This window comes from Chiloscyllium plagiosum, unplaced genomic scaffold (assembly GCF_037043375.1).
Source record: "Chiloscyllium plagiosum isolate Xiang-an unplaced genomic scaffold, Cpla_swu_hap1 HiC_scaffold_12, whole genome shotgun sequence".
In the NCBI taxonomy this organism is placed as follows: domain Eukaryota; kingdom Metazoa; phylum Chordata; class Chondrichthyes; order Orectolobiformes; family Hemiscylliidae; genus Chiloscyllium; species Chiloscyllium plagiosum.
The window spans coordinates 98276912-98296522 of NW_028270150.1; the positions used below are offsets into that span (position 1 = coordinate 98276912).

The 19611-nt window shown below is 46.0% G+C and overlaps 1 protein-coding gene across 1 annotated transcript in view; it reads right to left on the minus strand.

Annotated features, from left to right (window-relative positions):
- Positions 1 to 1003: 1003 nt before the first annotated feature.
- The window catches only part of LOC148148636 (uncharacterized), a 49032-nt gene continuing 30424 nt past the window's right edge, over positions 1004 to 19611 (minus strand). Inside the window, exons 3-6 of the mRNA XM_087992355.1 lie at positions 7820 to 8195; positions 7350 to 7453; positions 6142 to 6453; positions 1004 to 1905 (exon numbers count right to left, since the gene is read on the minus strand). Coding sequence (XP_087848481.1) covers positions 1004 to 1905; positions 6142 to 6453; positions 7350 to 7453; positions 7820 to 8195 — 1694 coding nt within the window. The remainder of the gene's footprint in view (positions 1906 to 6141; positions 6454 to 7349; positions 7454 to 7819; positions 8196 to 19611) is intronic.

Genomic DNA, 19611 nt, shown 5'->3' on the forward strand with positions numbered 1-19611 from the left:
TTATATGGAGACCTGCACATAGGTATATAGAGGACTGCATAGAGGGGTACAAACAACTGTAAGGAGGTGTATAGAGGACTGTATATAAGTGTATAGAGAACTACATGGACTTGTATACAGGACTGCATGGAGGTGTGTACAGGACTGCATGGAGGTATATGGCAGACTGCATGGAGATATTCAGAGGACTGCATGGAGGTGTATAGCAGACTGCACGGTGGTGCATACCAGACTGTATGGTGCTGTATAGAGGACTGCATGGAGGTGTATAGCAGACTGCATGGTGCTGTACAGAGGACTGCATGGAGGTTTATAAAGCACTGCTTGGAAGTGTCAAGTGGACTCATGCCATTCACAACAGTGCCTCGTCTTCCTCAGGAGTCTGAGGAAATTCAGCCCATTCATAACAACACTCACCGAGGTTTGAAGTTGCACCGTAGAAAGCACTCTAACTGGGTACATCACGGTTTGTTGTGGTAACAGCTCTGCCCAGGTCCATCAGAAACTCCAAGGAAGTTCATGAGGAATGATGAAGTACTTATGCCCATAATGCCGACTCTCCTGTTTCACGGGCGCTACTTGATCTGCAGCCGCACTGCCTTTTCAACTCTGACTCTCCAACATCTGTGGTCCTCACTTTCTCCTACTCCTCATTCAGATTGGTTTGTTCACATGAATCCCAGTGAGGGCAGACCAAACTCACTGTGTCTTTGACACATACCCTAGAGAGGGCAGATTGTCCCTACTGCATCTGTATCACACACCTTGGGTACAGCAGATTGACCCCATTTTGTCTACATCATTGACTGTGGGAGAACAGACCATTTACTCTGTGTCTGTCGTGGAGCACCAGGGCTGCCAACTGTACATACTTAGTCTGTCTCACAAAGATTGGAGAGTGCAGACTCCCTTCACCGTATCTGTATCACTGACCCCATAGAAAGTGGATTGGATGAATTTTGAGACAGAACACATTCCTAATCCCTGAATTCTCCAATCCATCTCACCATTTAATGAATTTCCCCATTTGGGTAAAAGGGTATTTTACCATGTTCTTCAGCTGTTTCCTGAACTTAGTCTGGGGCACGACATATATACAAGTGTTTGTGCAGCAACTTAGGAGCTGGAGAATGTATCCGATATCTCGGACAAAATAATGTAGATATATTGCCTTATACCCCATTGAAAACATACGTCTCCAGAGAGAGTTTACCACAAACACTGACCATAACAGGATGAAATTCCCTGAGATAACAATCAATAAAATGACGGACTTCCTTCGAGTCCCCATTTCTGGGTCACTGGGATTCTCCCCACTGCTGTGAGCCTGAAGTCTCCTGCGGGCTCTGCTGGCCACTAAAATGTGCCTGACATTTAAAGCATTGAGCAGCAGAATCAGAACAAATGGCACTGCTGGGGTCAGGATGTAATGAAGGCACTCGATTGTTCCCCAGACTGGAGAGTGCCGAATATCAGTTGGTACTGAACAAAACCAGGGATGATTCCTGAGCAAATACTGAGATGTGAACATAAAGTACCAGAAAATATTCTTCAAACCACTCAACACAGTCACTGTTCCCAGAACCACAGCTGCTGACTTCTCAGTACAAACTTTAATTTGCAGATTTGGGCAGCAAATGGCCACATATCGATCAAAGGTAAAAGCGACAGTAAACCAGACAGAACAGTCAGTGGCTGCATAAAGAAAGACAGCGTGGATATTACAGATGGGGATGGACCGTAGGAAACGAAACTCTCTCTTATAAACAATTGGAATGTGCCTTAATAGCAGATCGAGTATAATAACCAGTATGTCTGCTGTTGACATCGCCACCAGGTATTGAGTAATACATTTTGAAAGACCACACTTTCCTTGCAACAAAAGTATAATTGTGATGATGTTAACTGTGAGGAAGAAAAATAAATATGGAAGTTAATCAAGTTGGTAGAAAAGTTGACAATTTCACAGAGTACTTTGTCAGATTTGCAAATGTGTCCTTCTTTCTGAAAATGTATTGAAGTATTCATAGCTATGTTTGAGTAATCTGCTGGACCCAAAAATTACCATCCTACCAAATCAGTCACTAAGTAAAAAATAATATGTTATATGATACAGAAAATGAGGAATAGCAGTTTATAAGATATTCTGTGAAGATTGGCACTGTGTTGACAAATTATTTATATTGAAAACAAGGGAATGCAGGGGAAATCACCAAGACCATGAGATGTATGTTTCAGTTTTTGAAGCAGAACTGAGGTCAGTGACCCTGTATTAGAGTGGAGGAAATGATCAGGTTCCTGCTCTTCATCTTTACAGAGTCATTCAAACTTAGTGCGGAAGAACCTCATTCACTAATATCAAGTGACCATCGAGCATATCATCACACATATCCTGCTCCTGATCCTCATCCAATGCAGATGGATTTATGTTATCATATATCTGTGTATATTGTTCACTCTCATATTTATTTAGGGATTTTGTGTAATGAAAGAACAGTAGTCCTTGATTACCATCTTTTATCATTCATAAAATATGGGCGATGTCGGTTAGGTCAACATTCCATGCCCATCTCTGATTGCCCCCGCTCAGACGCTGCCAAGCTGCCTTCTTCAGCTACCGAAGTCCATGTAATGTAGGTATACCCACAGAGATGTTAGGGAGGGAGTTCCACTGTATTGACTCTGTGATAGTGAAGGAACAGCAATATGGCCCCAAGATAATTTCGCTGTGCAGCTGATGGCTGATGGCTTCGAGATGGTGGAGGTCACAGTTTTGGAAGATGTTGTGAAAGGGCCTTTAAAACATTGCTGCAGTGCATCTTCCACAAGCCTCAGATTGCAGCCACCGTGCATTGATGTTAAAGCAGAGAATGTTTGTGGATGTGATGCCAGTCAAAGGGCTTGCTATACACTGGATGATGTCAAGTTTCTGATGTATTTTGGAGCTAAACTCATTTCGGAAAGTACAGAGCATTGCATCACATACCCGCCTTGCCCTTTGTAGATGGTGGACATGCTTTGGGTCATACAGACATGAGGTATGTACCACAAATGTACAACCTCTTATGTGGTCTTGTAACACTGTCATTTCCAGAGCTGGTCCACTTCAGTCTGTGGTCAATTGTAATCCCCCAGAAGATTGGGAGTGGGAGATTCAGTGATGGTAAAGCAATTAATGACAAGTGAAATGGTTATATTCACTCTTTTTGGAGTTAAGTGGCACTAGTCAGCCCAGGACTGAATATTGGTCAGGCAGTGTTACGTGTGGATGTTGAGATTTCCTGTGACCAGCAAATGGGGAATGATACACAATGTTGTACAACAATCACCAAACATCCTGAATTCTAACCCCAGGATGGAGGGATGGTCAGTGATGAAGCAGCTGAAGGTGATTTGGACTGTATCATTGCTGCATCATTGGATGGTCTCTGCATTCTCACTGATGTTAGTTTCTGCACAGAGGGCTTAGTAAGGCGGGAAACAGTTTAAACCAGCGCACTGTTGCCATTGGAGATGAAACTGATTGGGCCTGCAGTGGGGTCTACACTGAGGGATGGTCTCTGGTCGATGTTTTCTCCTGCTAGTTCTCCTGCCCTGCATCCTCAGCTCTGGGCCATAGAATTGGAGAATTATAGAGCACGGAAAAGGGTCTTTTGATCCAAATTGTCTATGCAAACCAGGTTTCCTCCTCTGAACTAGTCCTCTGTTCATGTATCTGTCCCATATTCCTCTGACCTTTCCCATACCTGGACAGTTAGTGGACTCCTCCCTCCCCTTCCCAAACCTTTCTGTTTCTATCTCAGGCGACCGAATCAACACGGACATCTACTACAAACCTACCGACTCCCACAGCTACCTGGACTACACCTCCTCCCATCCTGCAAGGACCGCAATTTCCCCCCCGACGTGGTCGACGGTGCCCTCCACCGCATCTCCTCCACTTCCCGCTCCTCCGCCCTTGAACCCCGTCCCTCCAACCGCCACCAGGACAGAACCCCACTGGTCCTCACCTAGCACCCCACCAATCTCCATGTACAGCGCATCATCCGCCGTCACTTCCGCCACCTCCAAACAGACCCCAGCACCAAGGATATATTTCCCTCCCCTCCCCTATCAGCTTTCCGTAGAGACCACTCCCTCCGCGACTCCCTTGTCAGATCCACATCCCCCACCGACCCAACCTCCACTCCCGGCACCTTCCCTTGCAACCGCAGGAGGTGCAACACTTGCGCCCACACCTCCCCCCTCACTTCTCTCCAAGGCCCCAAAGGAAACTTCCATATCCGCCACAGATTCACCTGCACCTCCACCCACATCATCTACTGCATCCGCTGCAGCCGGTGTGGCCTCCTCTATATTGGGGAGACAGGCCGCCTACTTGCGGAGCGATTCAGAGAGCACCTCTGGGCCACCCGGACGAACCAACCCAACCACCCTGTAGCACAGCATTTCAACTCCCCCTCCCACTCCACCGAGGATATGCAGGTCATTGGACTCATCCACCGCCAAACCACAACAACGCGACGGTCGGAGGAGGAGCGTCTTATCTTCCGAATGGGAACCCTCCAACCACAGGGGATGAACTTGGACTTCACCAGTTTCTTCATCCCCCCTCCCCCCACCTTGTCTCAGCCGAATCCCTCCAGCCCGGCACCGCCTTCCTGACCTGCAGTCTTCTTCTTGACCTCTCCGCCTCCATCCTACTCCGACCTATCACCCTCACCTTGACCTCTTTCCACCTATCGCATTTCCAACGCCCCTCCTCCAAGTCCCTCCTCCCTACCTTTTATCTTCTCCTGCTGAACACTCTCTGCTCATTCCTGAAGAAGGGCCTGTGCCCGAAACGTCGAATCTCCTGTTCCCTGGATGCTGCCTGACCTGCTGTGCTGTTCCAGCAATAAAGTTTCAACTTTGATCTCCAGCATCTGCAGACCTCACTTTCTCCATCCACGTATCTGTCCAAGTTTGTTTTGAATGCTGTCATTGTAGTCGCCTCTACCACATCTTCTGGCAGCTCGTCTCATACACGCACCACCCTCTGTGTGGAAAAGTTGCCCCTCAGGTCCAATTTACATCGTTCCCCGCTCACCTTAAACCTATGCCCTCTAGCTTTGGATAAGTGTGAAAAACGCCTTCTTTACCATCCTATCTACCTGTGATGCCACTCTCACGGTACCATGTATCTGCACCCACTGGTGTCTCTTTTCAAGAATTCTACCGAGTGCCCTCCCATTAGCTGTGCTGACTCCTTGGTGTAGTTAACTACATGGGGGTGGTGTGGATGAAAGTGCATCGCCAGTGGGGTTAAGCAGGTCATTGAATTAACTTGTGTTGGAGTAGACCTTCTCCAGTACAAATATAGGAACATTCTCTCATAGCCAGCAGTCAAGGCACCAAGACCATTGACTGGTTTTAGATTTTGGAAGGCAGGGGTTTGGTCACATTTTGGCAGTTTGGACAGAAGAGTGGTCAAGGGTCACTTGCAGCACGGGAATAGATTGACACACAGGCAATGGAATAAATATCACATCCAGCACCATTCATTGTCCCAGTAAGTTCATTGCAATTGAGGGAAACTTTGAAGAAACAATGCAAGGCACATTCTAAAAGTCTCTGGTTTTCAGACAGCTCCATTCCCGTGGCAGCCAGTTCTGAGAGAGTGTACTTGTTTCACCCTGATGTCGTGGGGTGGAGGAGGATGGGGATCAGGAAATGTTGGTCAGGATGGGGAACTGGGAAAGTGAGTTGACTGAAAAGCTTCTTGTAATGAGATACATGTTGGAACAGTGGCCACCTGAGTCAGTGCCAGGAACAAACACGTGAGTGACCCAACTCGGGTTTAAATGGGTTTGTAAGATTCTGAACAATCTCACTGGTCCTCATGACTTGACCCAGGTAAGGATTGGAATCGGTGGATAGGCGTTAAAGCTTATAGTAGGAACGAAAGATAATGGCTTTGATCTTTCCAAATTGAAATGATAAGAGCATTACTACGGTGAAATATGATTTACAGATCTCATGGGTAGACTTTGACACTTAGCAGGAATAACAGCAAAAGCAGCGAGGAGGACAGAGGAACTGGCAGGGAAAGTGATGCAGTTAAAGATAGTTCTAAGAGTTAATTAAGAGCTAGAGACTTACCAGGACCACCAACAATAACAAGGGTGGGATAGTAAAATTGTTGAATAACCCGGAGTATATAATGGATCTGATTTGTTAATGACATCAAGTGGTAATTTGCAAAAATATAATCAATTGTTGCTGAGAAACTCCTGCCCATTGTTGTAAAATTCCGATCTTCTGTGTTCAGATTCCAACCCATGGTTGTAAAATTCCAATCTATTGTTCTCAGATTTGAATCTCGCTTCTCCCGAGCTCCCAGCCTCTGGAGCTGCCAGTCCCTGTTAGTGCTGGGGGTGATGCTGGAGGTGATGCTGTCACTGATGCTATATCCTTGTACATTGTAAGGAATTTGTTATTAATAGAAAAGGGAAACCCTCCTGGGACACTATTAAATTCCATGGAGTTTGACATCAAGTACAGTCACTGAACAAACATGTTCAGTTAACCCTTTCAATCCAGTACACTATTCCCACAATGGAATAGGACCTGGAGCAAACGCGGACTGTATGGACATGAGTTACTGAGAGAAGGAGAGATTCAGGCATTGACCATAATCTTTCAATTATCTGGAGATATTGAAGTGGTTTGAAAGAAATGGATAGTTATAAATAATACACTCCTGTTCAAAAAAGGCTGGAGAGATAATTGCTGTTCCTCCAGCCAGTCAGTTGGGGTACTCTGCCTCCCTTAGTTTAAAGTAAGGACCGCTTCAGTAACATGTTGTCTGAGGCACTGACAGCAGAGAGAAATGTTGAAAGGCTGTGGTTCAGGCTGAAAAGAGACACATTAATTGTTTGATTGATTGATTAGAAGAAGTGAAAAGCTTCATTTATGAGCAGTACAGATAGATCGCAGTAAGCAGGGATATACAGATCACAGGGTGAACAGAAATGTGGACAGAGATGTACAGGTTACACCCCACAGCGTGTGCACTGGGCAAGATCAACATTTACAAGGTCAGCATTATTTGAAGTTCAAGGTTCCATCCATCAGTCTAATAACGGCTGGGAAGAAGCTGTTCCTGAAGCTGCTGGTGAGTGTGTTCAAGCTTCTGTACCTTCTGCCTGATGGGTGAGGTTGTAGAAGATCATTACCGGGGTGGGAGGTGTATTCGATGTTGTTGGCAGCCATTCCACGGCAACGAGCCGTGTAAGTGGAGTCCATGGATGGAAGGTTGGCTTCCGTGATGGTCTGGGCTGTGCACACAACCCTCTGTAGTTCCTTACCGTGCTGGGCAGAGCGGTTGTTACACCGGGACAGGATGCTCTCTGTGTTGCGTCTGGAGAGTTTGGTGAGGGACCTTAGGGACAGGCCAAATTCCTGAAGTTGCCTGAGGAACAAGATGCGTTGTTATGCCTTGTGGATTATCACAGCAATGTGGGAAGGCCAGGACAGCTTGACAGTTACTTTCACTCCTCGGAACTTGACACTCTCCACCCTCTCAGCCTCAGCTCCATGGATGTAGAAGGAGGCATGTTCTCCTCCTGTCTTTCTGAAGTCAATGATCAGTCCCTGGAGCTATCGGGGAATGTAACACTGCACTGCTGGCTTTCTGCTTGAACAGTGCATAGAAAGCGTTGAGCGCGTCAGGGAGGGATGTATCTTTGTCCGCTGTCTTGCTCTGCCTCATTCTGTATCCCGTTATGTTGTTTCGGCCTTCCCACAGACAGTGGGTGTCTGGATGGTTGGTTTGTACCTCCAACTCTTGGCCTGATACTGCCTCTTGGCATCTCTGATGGTTTTGCGGAGGTCATATCTGGGTTTTCTGTATTGGTCTGGGTAATCCAACTTGAATGCTGAGTGTCTGGTTTTCAGGAGGAAGTGGATTTCACAGTTCATCCAAGATTCCCTTTTGGGAAACACCCGGAGTGACTTTGGCACGCACTTCTCTGTGGATTTGCTCATGATGTCCGTGATGATGATGGTGCAATCGTCCCGGATTTCTGCTGAGTCCTTGAATAGTATCCAGTTCACTGATTCCAACCAGTCCCAGAGATGCTCTTCCACTGCCTCAGACCAAGATTGTATTTCGTTCTGTGAAGGATCCTCCCATATTAGCTTCTGCTTGCAAGCTGGGAGGAGGGGCACAGCGTTGTGATCTGATTTTCTGATGTGTGCTGCGGGGGATGGAACTATCGGTGTGTTTGATGGTTGTGTAACACTGGTCCAGGATGTTGGGTCCTCCAGTGGGGCAGGAGATGTGTTGGTGGGACATTGGCATTGCCCTCTTGCGGTTGGATCGGTTGGGATCACCGCCACGATGAGTAAGGACTCGGGGAATTTTGTCTCATCATGTTTATGACGGTGGAAAATCCATCCAGGGCATTCTTCACATCTTCATGGGGTGGGATGCAGACTGCTGTCAAGATGGTGGAGGTGAATTCTCACGGAAGGCAGCAAGGGTGCCAGTTTACGGTAAGGTATTCTCGATCAAGCAGAGCAATGGCTTGTCAGAGTTGCTACATCTGAGCACATATCCCACTGCCCTTCACCTTCCCCCAGGATGCTGTGTGGTCGATATGGTGTATGGAGAACCCCTCAGCTTGTAGGGAGCAGTCAGGAATGGCAGGTGTAGCCAAGTCTCTGTGAAACACAGCATACAACAGCCTCTGAGTTCCCTCTGGTAGGTAAGTATGGATCTGAGTTCATCCATTTTGTTTTTGATAGCCTGGACATTTGTGAGAAGTATGCTGGGAAAGGGGGGTGGTGGTCTTGTAACTGTGCTGTTTCAGCATCACCTTCAGGCCAGCAGGTGTTTCCTGTTTCCTTGAAGCTTTCTGGACGTTTCTGGGTGTTGGTTGAGCGTGTCTACTTCTCCTGTATGTTAGTGAGTTGGGCCTGGTCGGGTAGGGCCTCCTCGGGTTGGAGTAGTCACAGGGTCTGGGACTGGACAAAGGCTAGTTAAACCTACTCTGGGTGGCATGGTAACTCAGTGGTTAGCACTGCTGCCTCACAGCACCAGGGACTTGGGTTCGGTTCCCACCACGGGTGATGTCTGTGTGGAGTTTGCACATTCTTCCCGTGTCTGTGCAGGTTTCCTCCTGGTGCTCAGGTTTCCTCCCACAATCTAAAGATATGCAAATTCGGTGAATTGACCATGCTAATTTGCCCATCCCATTGTTCAGGGATATGCAGGTCAGGTACATTCATCATGGGTAAATAGGGATAGGAGAATTGGTCTGGGTGGATTATTCTTCGGCGGGTCGGTGTGCACCTGTTGGGCCGATAGACCTACTTCCACACCGTAGGGATTCTAATTCACAGACAGGGCCGATTTCATTCTGTGTTGAGGTCAGGATGCTGCGGGGTCAGGGGTCAGATCATGGTTCTGGTGTCCATGTGAGTCCTACAGGAAGTCCATAGATCTGCTCTGGATGCTACTGGATGACTAGCATCGAAAGTCCTCAGGCCTGGACAACCATTGGAATCATCAATCCTGTAAGTAGATTAAAGAGAACATTGTTCATAATTTTTTTTGAGTTGAATTTTCTGCTGCCTTGAGTGACATGAGCAAAGACAAGAAAGTTAGGGAAATATGGCAAGAATGAAAGCATTAGATTTTGTTGTGAAAAGTATTTCCAATTTCCCCCTTTATCATTTAAACAGCGAATTCTGTTTCTCACTAGTGAGGGGTGACCACTTCATTTTCATGCTGTTCTATCTCATTAGGAGCTGGTCTTGCCTCATTTCGATGGAGATTCTAATCCTCCCTTCAGTTCCTGTGGAAACCAGATGGTGCCAGTTCCCAACAGGAAAGCCTGGGCAGTTACCTGGAGGCAGGAGCTCACTGTTTGCTTCTCCAGGTCTTCATCCATCTCCACCATCAGCACCATTTCACTGCAAGCTCCATCAACACTGTCCTCTCCCACACTTTGTCGGTGTGTGTGGGCATCACCAAACCCCAGCCTCACCACATCATTCTGGCTGCTTTCAGATTAACTCACCCTTCACTGTGGAGCTCAGAGGCAATGATGTTGTACTTGCTTCTGCCAGGTTGGTTCACAGTCAGGGCTGGAAATGTGTTGCTGGAAAAGCGCAGCAGGTCAGGCAGCATCCAGGGAACAGAAGAATCGACGTTTCGGGCGTAAGCCCTTCTTCAGGAAGGCTAATGCCCGAAACGTCGATTCTCCTGTTCCCTGGATGCTGTTTGACTTGCTGCGCTTTTCCAGCAACACATTTCCAGCTCTGATCTCCAGCATCTGCAGACCTCACTTTCTCCTGGTTCACAGTCAGGAGCATGCGCACATTTCATGCAGCGACATCAGATGCACCATCTGGCTCTGAGCTAACTTTCTAAAGGCTCATTCACTTTGTGTTTACTTGTGGCTGTCCAGTTTATCTCAGTGTTTAGTGCAGAGTGACAGACATTCACCATGTCACTAGTCAGTTTATCACACGGTGCAGAGGATGAATCTGTGTAGAGGACAGCATGGAGGAAATTATTTGTTCTTGGTGGGATCTGGGTGTCGCTGACTGGGCCAGTATTTATTGCCTGACCCCAGCTGCCCCTTGAGAAGATGTTGGTGAGTTACCTTCTTGAACAGCAATGCCATTAGGGTGGGAATTCCAGGATTTTGACCCAGTGATGGTGAAGAAACGATGATGTAGTTTCAAGTCAGGATGGTGAGGGGCTTGGTGGGGAACTTAATGGTGGTGGCATTCCTGTATAACTGCTGCTCTTGTCCTTCCAGGTGGAAGTGTATGTGAATTTGGAAGGTGCTGTCTGATGATCTCTGGTGATTTTCTACAGCACATACTACACACTACTACTACTGAGCATCAGAGATGGAGGGAATGGATGCTCGCAGATGTAGTGCTAATCAAGTGTGCTGCTTTATCCAGGATGGTGTCAGCTTCTTGTGTGCTGTTGGAGCTTCACTTATTCAGGCAAGTGGGGAGTATTCTATCACACTCCGACTTGTACCTTGTAGATGGTAGATAGGCTTTGGGAAGTAAAGAGGTGATTTACTCACAGAGATATACTGAGTTCCTGACCGATACTTGCAATTATTGTGTTTATGTGGTGAGTTCAGTGGAGTTACTGGTCAATGATAACCTCCAGGATGTTGACACTGGGGGAATTCAGTGATAGTAACACCATTGAAATTCAAGGGTTAGTTGATAGACTGTCTCATATTGGTAATGGTCATCACCTGGCATTTCTGTGCCATGAATATTACTTGTCACTTGTGACCCCAAGCCTGGACATTGTTCAGATCTTGTTGCATTTGAACACGGACTGCTTCAATATCTCAAGAGTCATTAATGATGCTGAACATTGTCAAATCATCGGTGTACATCCCCACTTCTGATTTTATGAGGAAGGGAAGGTGCTTATGTGTACATTAAGATGGAGCAGGTGGAGATGTTTGGGCCAAGGGCTTGACCCAGAGTAACTCCTGCAGAGATGTCCTGAAGCTGAGATGACTGACCTCCAACAACCACAGCATTCTCCCTCTGTGCCTGGTCTGACTCCAATCATGGGAGAGCTTGTCCCCCATTGATTCCAGTTTTGCTCAGACTCCTCGATGCCATACTCGATCCAAATGGCCTTCATGTCATAGGCTGTCACTCTCACCTCCCGTCTGGAATTGTTCATATTTGAACCAAGGCTGTAATGAGGTCAGGAGCTGAGTGCTCCTGGTGGAACCCAAACTGGGCGTCACTGACCAGGTTATAGCTGAGCAGAAGCTGCTCAATAGCACGGCTGATGTCACCTTCCATCACTTTACTGGAGATCGAGAATAGACTGATGGGTCGGGAATTGGCTGGGTTGGATTTGACCTGCTTTTTCTGTACAGGACATACCTGGGCAATTTTCCACATTGTCGGATAGATGCTAGTGTTGTAAGTGTACTGGAGCAGCTTGGTCAGGGAAGCGACAAGCTCTTGAGCACATGTCTTCAGGTATTATTGCTGGAATGTTGTCAGGGCCTATAGCCTTTGCAGTGTCCAGTGTCTCCCACCATTTCATGATATCATGTGGAGTGAATCGAATTGACTGAAGCCTGGTATCTGTAAAGCTGGGGCCCATTGGAGGGGCGTGAGATGGATCATTCACTGATGATTTCTGCAAAGACTTCATCCTTACCTTTTGTACTGATGTGCTGAGCTCTTCCCTCATTGAGGATGGGAATATTTATGGAGACTCCTTCTCCCCTGAGTTGTTTAATTGTTCGCCACCATTCATGATTGGATGTGGCAGGACTGCAGACCTTAGATCTGACCTGTTGATTGTGGGAACACACATCTCTGTCTATCACTTGCTGTTTATGCTGATTGGCATGGAAGTAGTCCAGTTTGGTGGCTTCACCAGGTTGAAACCTCATATTCAGCTGTGCCTGGTGTTGTTCCTGGCATGTTCCCCTGCACTCTCCATTGAACCAGGGTTGATCTTCTCTCTTGATGGGGTCATGGCTGAGTGGGGGATGTGCTGGGCCATGAGGTCACAGACTGTGCTGCTGTTGATGGCCCACATCACATTGTGGACGCCAATGTTTTAGTTGCTCGAACTGTTTGAAGTCTGTCTCATTTATCACAAACATTTAGTTCCACACAACATGTGGGAGTTTAGTCTCAACCTGAAGACAGGACTTTGTCTCCTGAAGGAATGTGTGGTTATCACTCTTCCTGGTATTGTCATGGACAGATGTATCTGCAGCTGGCAGATTGGTAAGAATGAGGTCGAGTATGTTTTTCCCTTTTGTTGGTTCCCTCACCACCTGCCGCAGACCCAGACTAACAGCTCTGTCCTTTAGGACCCAACCAGCTCAATCAGTCGTACTGCTGCCGAGACACTCTTGATGGTGGACATTGAAATCCCCCCCCCCCCCCCCCCCCCCCCCCCAGGGTACATGTTGTGCCCTTGTCACCTTCAGTGGTTCCTCCAAGTGTTGTTCAACATGGAGGAGAACTGATTCATCAGCTGAGGGAGGACAGTACATGGTAATCAGCAGGAGCTTTCCTTATTTATGCTTAACCTGAAGCCGTGAGACTCCATGGGGTCCAGAGTCAATGTTGAGGACTCACAGAGTAACTCCCTCCTGACTGTATCCCCACTGTGCTGCCTCCTCTGCTGGGTCTGTCAGGACATATCCAGGGATGGTGATGGTGCTGACTGGGACATAGAATGTCAGGTAAGATTCTGTGAGTATGTCTATGTCAGGTTGTTGCTTGACTAGTTTGTTAGACAGCTCTCCTAGTTTTGGCAGTAGCCCCCAGATGTTAGTAAGGAGGACTTTGCAGGATCAACAGGGCTGTTCCTGCATTTTCCGTTGCCTAGGGCGGTGCCAGGTGATCCGTCCAGTTTCATTTCTCTGAGACTTTGTAATGACTGGTACAACTGAATGGCTTGCCAGGCCAGACCAGGGGGCAGTTGAGAATCACTCACACTGCTGTGAGTCTGGAGTCACATGTCGGCCAATCCAGGTGAGGCCATTAGATTTCCTTCCCTGTCAGACATTAGTGAACCAGATGGGCTTTCCCATGGCCATCAGTATATTCTTATTTGCAGATGTTTTCTTTAATAGAGTTTAATTTGTCATGGCAGGAATCTAACCTTGGTCCCCAGAGCATTAACTGAGTTTCTGGATCGATTGTCTCGTAATAATACCAGGAGTTTTGCGATTTACATATGAAAGAACTGAAACCAACATAGTAATTGTAAAAGATGAGAGACTTAATCAATCCAGGTCTTTTCCAATTATAATTTCAGTTACATAACACTGTAAACATTTGCTATAAATTCTATGTGTTACAATCTTATTCTCCACAACCACCTGATGAAGGAGCAGTGCACCAAAAGTTAGTGCTTCCAAATAACCTTGTTGGACTATATACTGGTTTTGTCTGATTTTTAACTTTGTACGCTGCAGTCAAAGACCGGCGTCTCCAAATCATGGGAGGTTGCATGAAGGAGTCTTGGGGACTGAATAGAGGTGTGTAGAGGACTGAATGAGGTATATGGTGGACCGAATGGAGGTGTATGGAAGAAAGCATGGAGCAGTGTAGAGAAGTGAATAGAGATATAGAGAGGACATCATGGAGGTCACCACAATGAGTCTTCTTCCTCATGAGGCTAAGGATATTCAGCACATTCGTAAGGACTCTCACCGACCTTAATAACTGCACCATGAAAAGCATTCTATCTGTGTGCATCACGGCTTGGTATGGTAACAGCTTGGTCCAGGTCCAGAAGAAAGCTATGAACACAGCCCAGATCATGACACAAGCCAACCTTCCATCTAGCTACTTCATCTATAGTTCTCGATGAGGTGTAAAGACAGCAAATACCATCAAAGACCCCTCCCACCCGGTCAGATTCTCTTCCAACCTCTTCCATCAGGCAGGAGATGCCACAGCTTCTTCCCTGCTGTTCTTAGACTGCTGAATGGACCTCTCTAATTTCAAACCTAATGCTGATGCTGTGTTTGTGTATCTCCTGTGTAGCTGTAACCCAGTATGCCTTGCTCTGTCTAAATACCCAATGATCTGTCTGTGTGTTATGATGCACCGCTACCGCCCGCGAACCAAAACATTTCACTGAATGTAGGTACATTTGACAATAATAAATCAAATCACATGTCGTACATGGGTCTGAAAGGGTTAATATAGACTGAGTATTATAAGGACAACTCACAGTGTCCATGACATGGTGGGATGATCTGGGAGGAGTCGAACAAATGATTAGATTCTTCGAACAGTCTCTGTTACAACGGACAATAAATCCTTCTAATGTGTGCAAATAATCATGAGAGGCAATGAGCTCCCCCCTGTTTATTAGAAGAGATTCTGGCTCCAGTTAGGTCACAGTTCTCAGGGCCCTCGTGTATCAATAAGATTTTACATAATTGAAGTTATAGAATTTAGTACCGAAATGTATTTAATCTGGTGTTTTTAGGGAAGCATTACAAGTCTACACATTTTGTTAATCTTACACAAGGGAAAAATATTTCCTTTCCAAAACAATCTACATAAACTAAGCCATCTTGTACAGTCACACAGCCGTACTTATCACCAGGACAGTACCACAACAGTCTATGGGTCGCAAAAAAGCAACTGCACTCAAAACACATACAATGATGTCAATAGCATTATGGATGTTAAAGCTCTTCCAAAATTGAAGAACACTATCCTCATGATCCCCCTCAGTTACTGCAGTCAGCTTCCTGAATGTATACATTAAATATTAAGCTTTAGAATCTGTTATTGCACCCAGGTCCATGTGTTGAATAAGAGCGGTTGTGTTCGGAGGTAGGAATAAAACGTTGATGTTTTCAGAAAGCTCACCAGTGGTGGGAGGATGGCTTGGTGCATTGTCCAGAATGAGGAAAATCTTGAAATCCAAATCACTTCCCCGGAATCATTTCTAAACTACATGCTCAAAAGCATCAACAAAAAGGACAGAAAAAATGTGCCCTGTCATTGAAATTCTTTTGCTTGACCTGAAGTAAACACCGAGAGTGGATTTAAGGGAACCGGGGATGGAATCGCCTGATAGCCAATAGGTGTTCACCTATTTTAAACAATTATTCCCCAATTCACCAATCACGTTGCAGCCAAATCACGTTGACGAAACGCACGATCCAGGTGAAGGACTTTATCCAAAGCGAGTGTACGTGGGATAACTGAGGAAGGAAAGGAAGCCCATGATACCGACAAGAATAATAACAGCAAGGGAAATCAGGAAGATCACCACAAAGGCAGGAGAGAGGCTCAGGCTCGAGTAAGGAAGGCTAAGAGGAAACGAGAGGAAAGGATGGCAGGCTGTGCTCAAACAGGAAAATGTTCTTAAAACATATTAATAGTGAAAGATTAGTTAAGGATAGAGTGGGGCCCATAGACGAACAGGCAGAATAATCTGCTCACTGAAGGAAATGATGTGATAGAGGTACTAAATAAGTACTTTGGTTCTGTCTTTACCAAATTAAAAAAATAGTGAGAATGGCCAAGTTAAAAATCTGGATGTTGAGCAACTGAACATGATAGTGATAGATGAAGAAGAGGTGCTAAAAGATCTGGCACTTCAGGGAGAGAAGTCATGACACACAGGCAGGATGCATCTAGTTTGCTGACAGATTTGAGGGAGAAAATTGCAAAGCCATTGACAGGAACTTTCCAGACCTCTCTATTCACAGGAATAGTTCTGGAGGGTTGCAAAATGTGGCAGCGTTCTTTCAGAAAGGAGCAAAGTATAATCCAGGAACCAACAGACCAAGTACCTTGACATCATCTGGTGGAGACCATAATGCAGGATATACTGAATAAGAACAGCAAAAACTAACTTAATTGGAGACAGTTAACCCGGCTTTGTCAAGGATAGGTCATATGAAACAAATTGAACAGTGTTCCTTGATGGGGTGACAATGACACTCCCTCGGGTGAGTTCCTTGCTTTTGCCAATTTATATAAACAATTTGGACATGGGTGTTGAGGGCAAATTTTCTCAATTTGCAGATTATACTAAGTGAGAGAGAATGGCGTAACGTGCTGATGATGCTGAGTGACTTCAGAGAGGCATTAACAAATTGCCCAAGTGGGCAGACACCTGGCAGACTAATTGCAATGCAGAGAAATGAGAGCGAATGCATTTGAGTAGAAGCAACATGGAGAGACAATCCAGGCTCAATTTGATGACTGTGAGGGGAATACAGGAGCAGAGGGAGCTAGGGTTCCAGTGTATGATTCTCGGAAAGGGGCAACCTTATTTTTAAACTGTGACCTCTCAGTTTTAGATTCTCCCGGAAGAGGAAACAACCTTTTCACATTCAATTGGCCAAGTCCCCTCAGGATCTTATATGTTTCAATTAAGTCAACTTTGACTCTTCTACACACTACAGTATACAGGCATAGTCTCATCTGGTAATCAGCACATTCCAGGGATCAGTCCAATAAACCTTCTCTGAACAGCTTCCACCATGTTAACATCCTGTATGTAGGGTGACCAGTACTGTACACTGTCCTCCAGATGTGGTCTCATCAATGTGCTGTATAACTGAGGCATAGCCTCCATACTGCAGCATTCAATTCCCCTCATGATAAACCATAACATTCTATTCATTTTTTCCTGAATGCTTGCTGCACCTGCATACTAACCTTCAGTGATTCATGTACCAGGACACCCAGATCCCTCTGCATCTCAGAGATGTGCAACCTCTGACCATTCAGATAAGGTGTTTGTTTTTCATTCTTTCTTCCAAAATGTACAGTTTCCCACTTTCCCACATCTTCCTCCATTTATCAGATCTTTGCCCACTCGGTGAATCAATCCATATCCTTTGTAGTCTCCTTATGTACTATTCACAACTCATCTTCACAGCAATCTTTGTGCCATCAGTAAATTTAGCTCCATACCTTCGATACCTCCATCCAAATAATTTCTGTAAATTGGAAAGAGTTGAGAGCCCAGCACTGACCCCTGGGACATACCATTACCACATCCTGTCAGGCTGAAAAAGACACACTTATTCCTACTCACTGCTTTATGTTCACCAGCCAATCTTCTATCCAGGTCATTATGTTTCCCCCAATACCATGAGCTTTTATTTTCTGCATGAACTTTGATGTGGCACCTTATCAAATTGCCTCAGGATTCACTGCCCTGCTGCAGTCTTTGGGTAATGGGGCCCATTGTGTCCCATTTCCCCGTCTGCCGCTCCTCCCTGTACATTCAGATGTGGATCCTGATTGGTGACACCACGGGCTCCTCTCCTTATCCTGAGCAGCTGCCTGGTCTCTGCCGGTCCCTTCGAGTGCCAGCGGCCTGGGGTATTTCTTCCTCAGCCAGCTGCGGAGCTGTGGCAGTGAGGTGCTCACCAGCTTGTGGCTGCCACACACTCTAAGGCTAACCTTCCCACCGAGGTCTCAGGGTCTGAACTGGTGGGCTGCCTTTCAGTACTCTCATCCTCACAGGGGGAGGAGGTGGCTTCTGTGGGGAACAGCCACGTCACTCTTGGGGATGGTGGAGATGCTGGTAGTACCCACAAGGCACAGAGAGAGAGAGAGAGAGAGACAGTGTCATGGCCACTGGTTGGCAGTGGTGTGCGATGAATGAGACTGACAGAGCAGTTAATGGGAGAGTGGGAACAAAGCACAGCACAAGCTTGAGGAACAACATCTCATTTTCCACAGAGAAACCTTCCAGCCTCGTGGACCCAATATCGATCTTCCCAGCTTCAGATCTTGACTGTATGATGTCTCTTCTTCACTTTTCTTTAAGTCCTGCAATCTCTGACATTTTATTATATTTTACACACACAGCTTTCTTGTTTCTGTCTTATTTACATTGCTCCTAGTAGAGAGGACCCGTGCACTCCGTTTCACACTTTCATTTATCCCCATTTTACATCTTTTCTTTCCTCTTCCAACCCCATTAACCACTCAATTGTCTTTTACACTGGGCCTCGATACTATTTCACTTTTCTTCTGGCTCTGTCTAAAGTATAAAATAATCCACCCCCACCCACCCCATTCGGTTCTGAGTCATACAGGATTGCACGGTGGCTCAATCACTGCTGCCTGACCATGCCAAGGTCCTTGGTGGGCTTCCACCAGGTGCTCCAGTTTCCTTGCACGGTCCAAGGATGTGCAGTTTAGATGGGCTGGTGATGCCAAATTGCCCATAGTGTCCAGGGATGTGTAAATGAGGTGGATTAGCCCTGGGATAATGAAGGGTTCCGGGGATAGAGGACAGCAATGTGCCGTGATGTGATAGCCTGCATCAGAGGGTTAGTGTGGCCTCTATGGGCCGAATGGCTTGCTTCCTATTCTATGACGACTCCAGAGCGTTTACTCTGTTTTTCTCTCCCCATGAATGCTGCCTGATTCCTGAGATTCTGCAGCATTCCTTTTTCTATCAGTTGTGCAACATTTTGCTTGAATGATCGTCTGATGTCTGATACTATCCTCCTCACTAATCACTATCTTTCTGTATCTCTTATTTACTACCAAAATTGAAACCATGCCCTTTATATATAACATATTTGACAATGTCATTAACATATGTATTACAAAGATCAGTTTCCCTAATACGAGCCATGAGGGAAGAACTGTATATTTTACTTTAATCTATCTAACTTGCTTTGAAGTTATATATCTTTGGAGCAGGTGGGAATTGAACCTAAGATTTCTTGGCCGCGAGGTAGGGACACTATCACTGCACCACAAGAACCCTCTCCCTGTAACCAAACTTCACCTATTCACATTTCTCTCTGAGTTATGTCCCTCAGTCAATATGATACTCAAAAAGCTATTGATCCTTCAATCCAGATGTTTACCCTTTCCGAATAAGTCAACAAACTGGCACCTCATCCTTTGAACATCTGCGATTATAACACAAAACATGCTGCACTCGGCAAGTTCCGATTACTTTATTAAAGAACTCTATCAAGTGCATAATAGCTGTCATTTGCCAAACTCTTCTTCAAAGGCACCAAGCTCAATGTTTTCATGGATCAGCAGGGGGCACTTCTCGTAAACACTGGTGCTGTG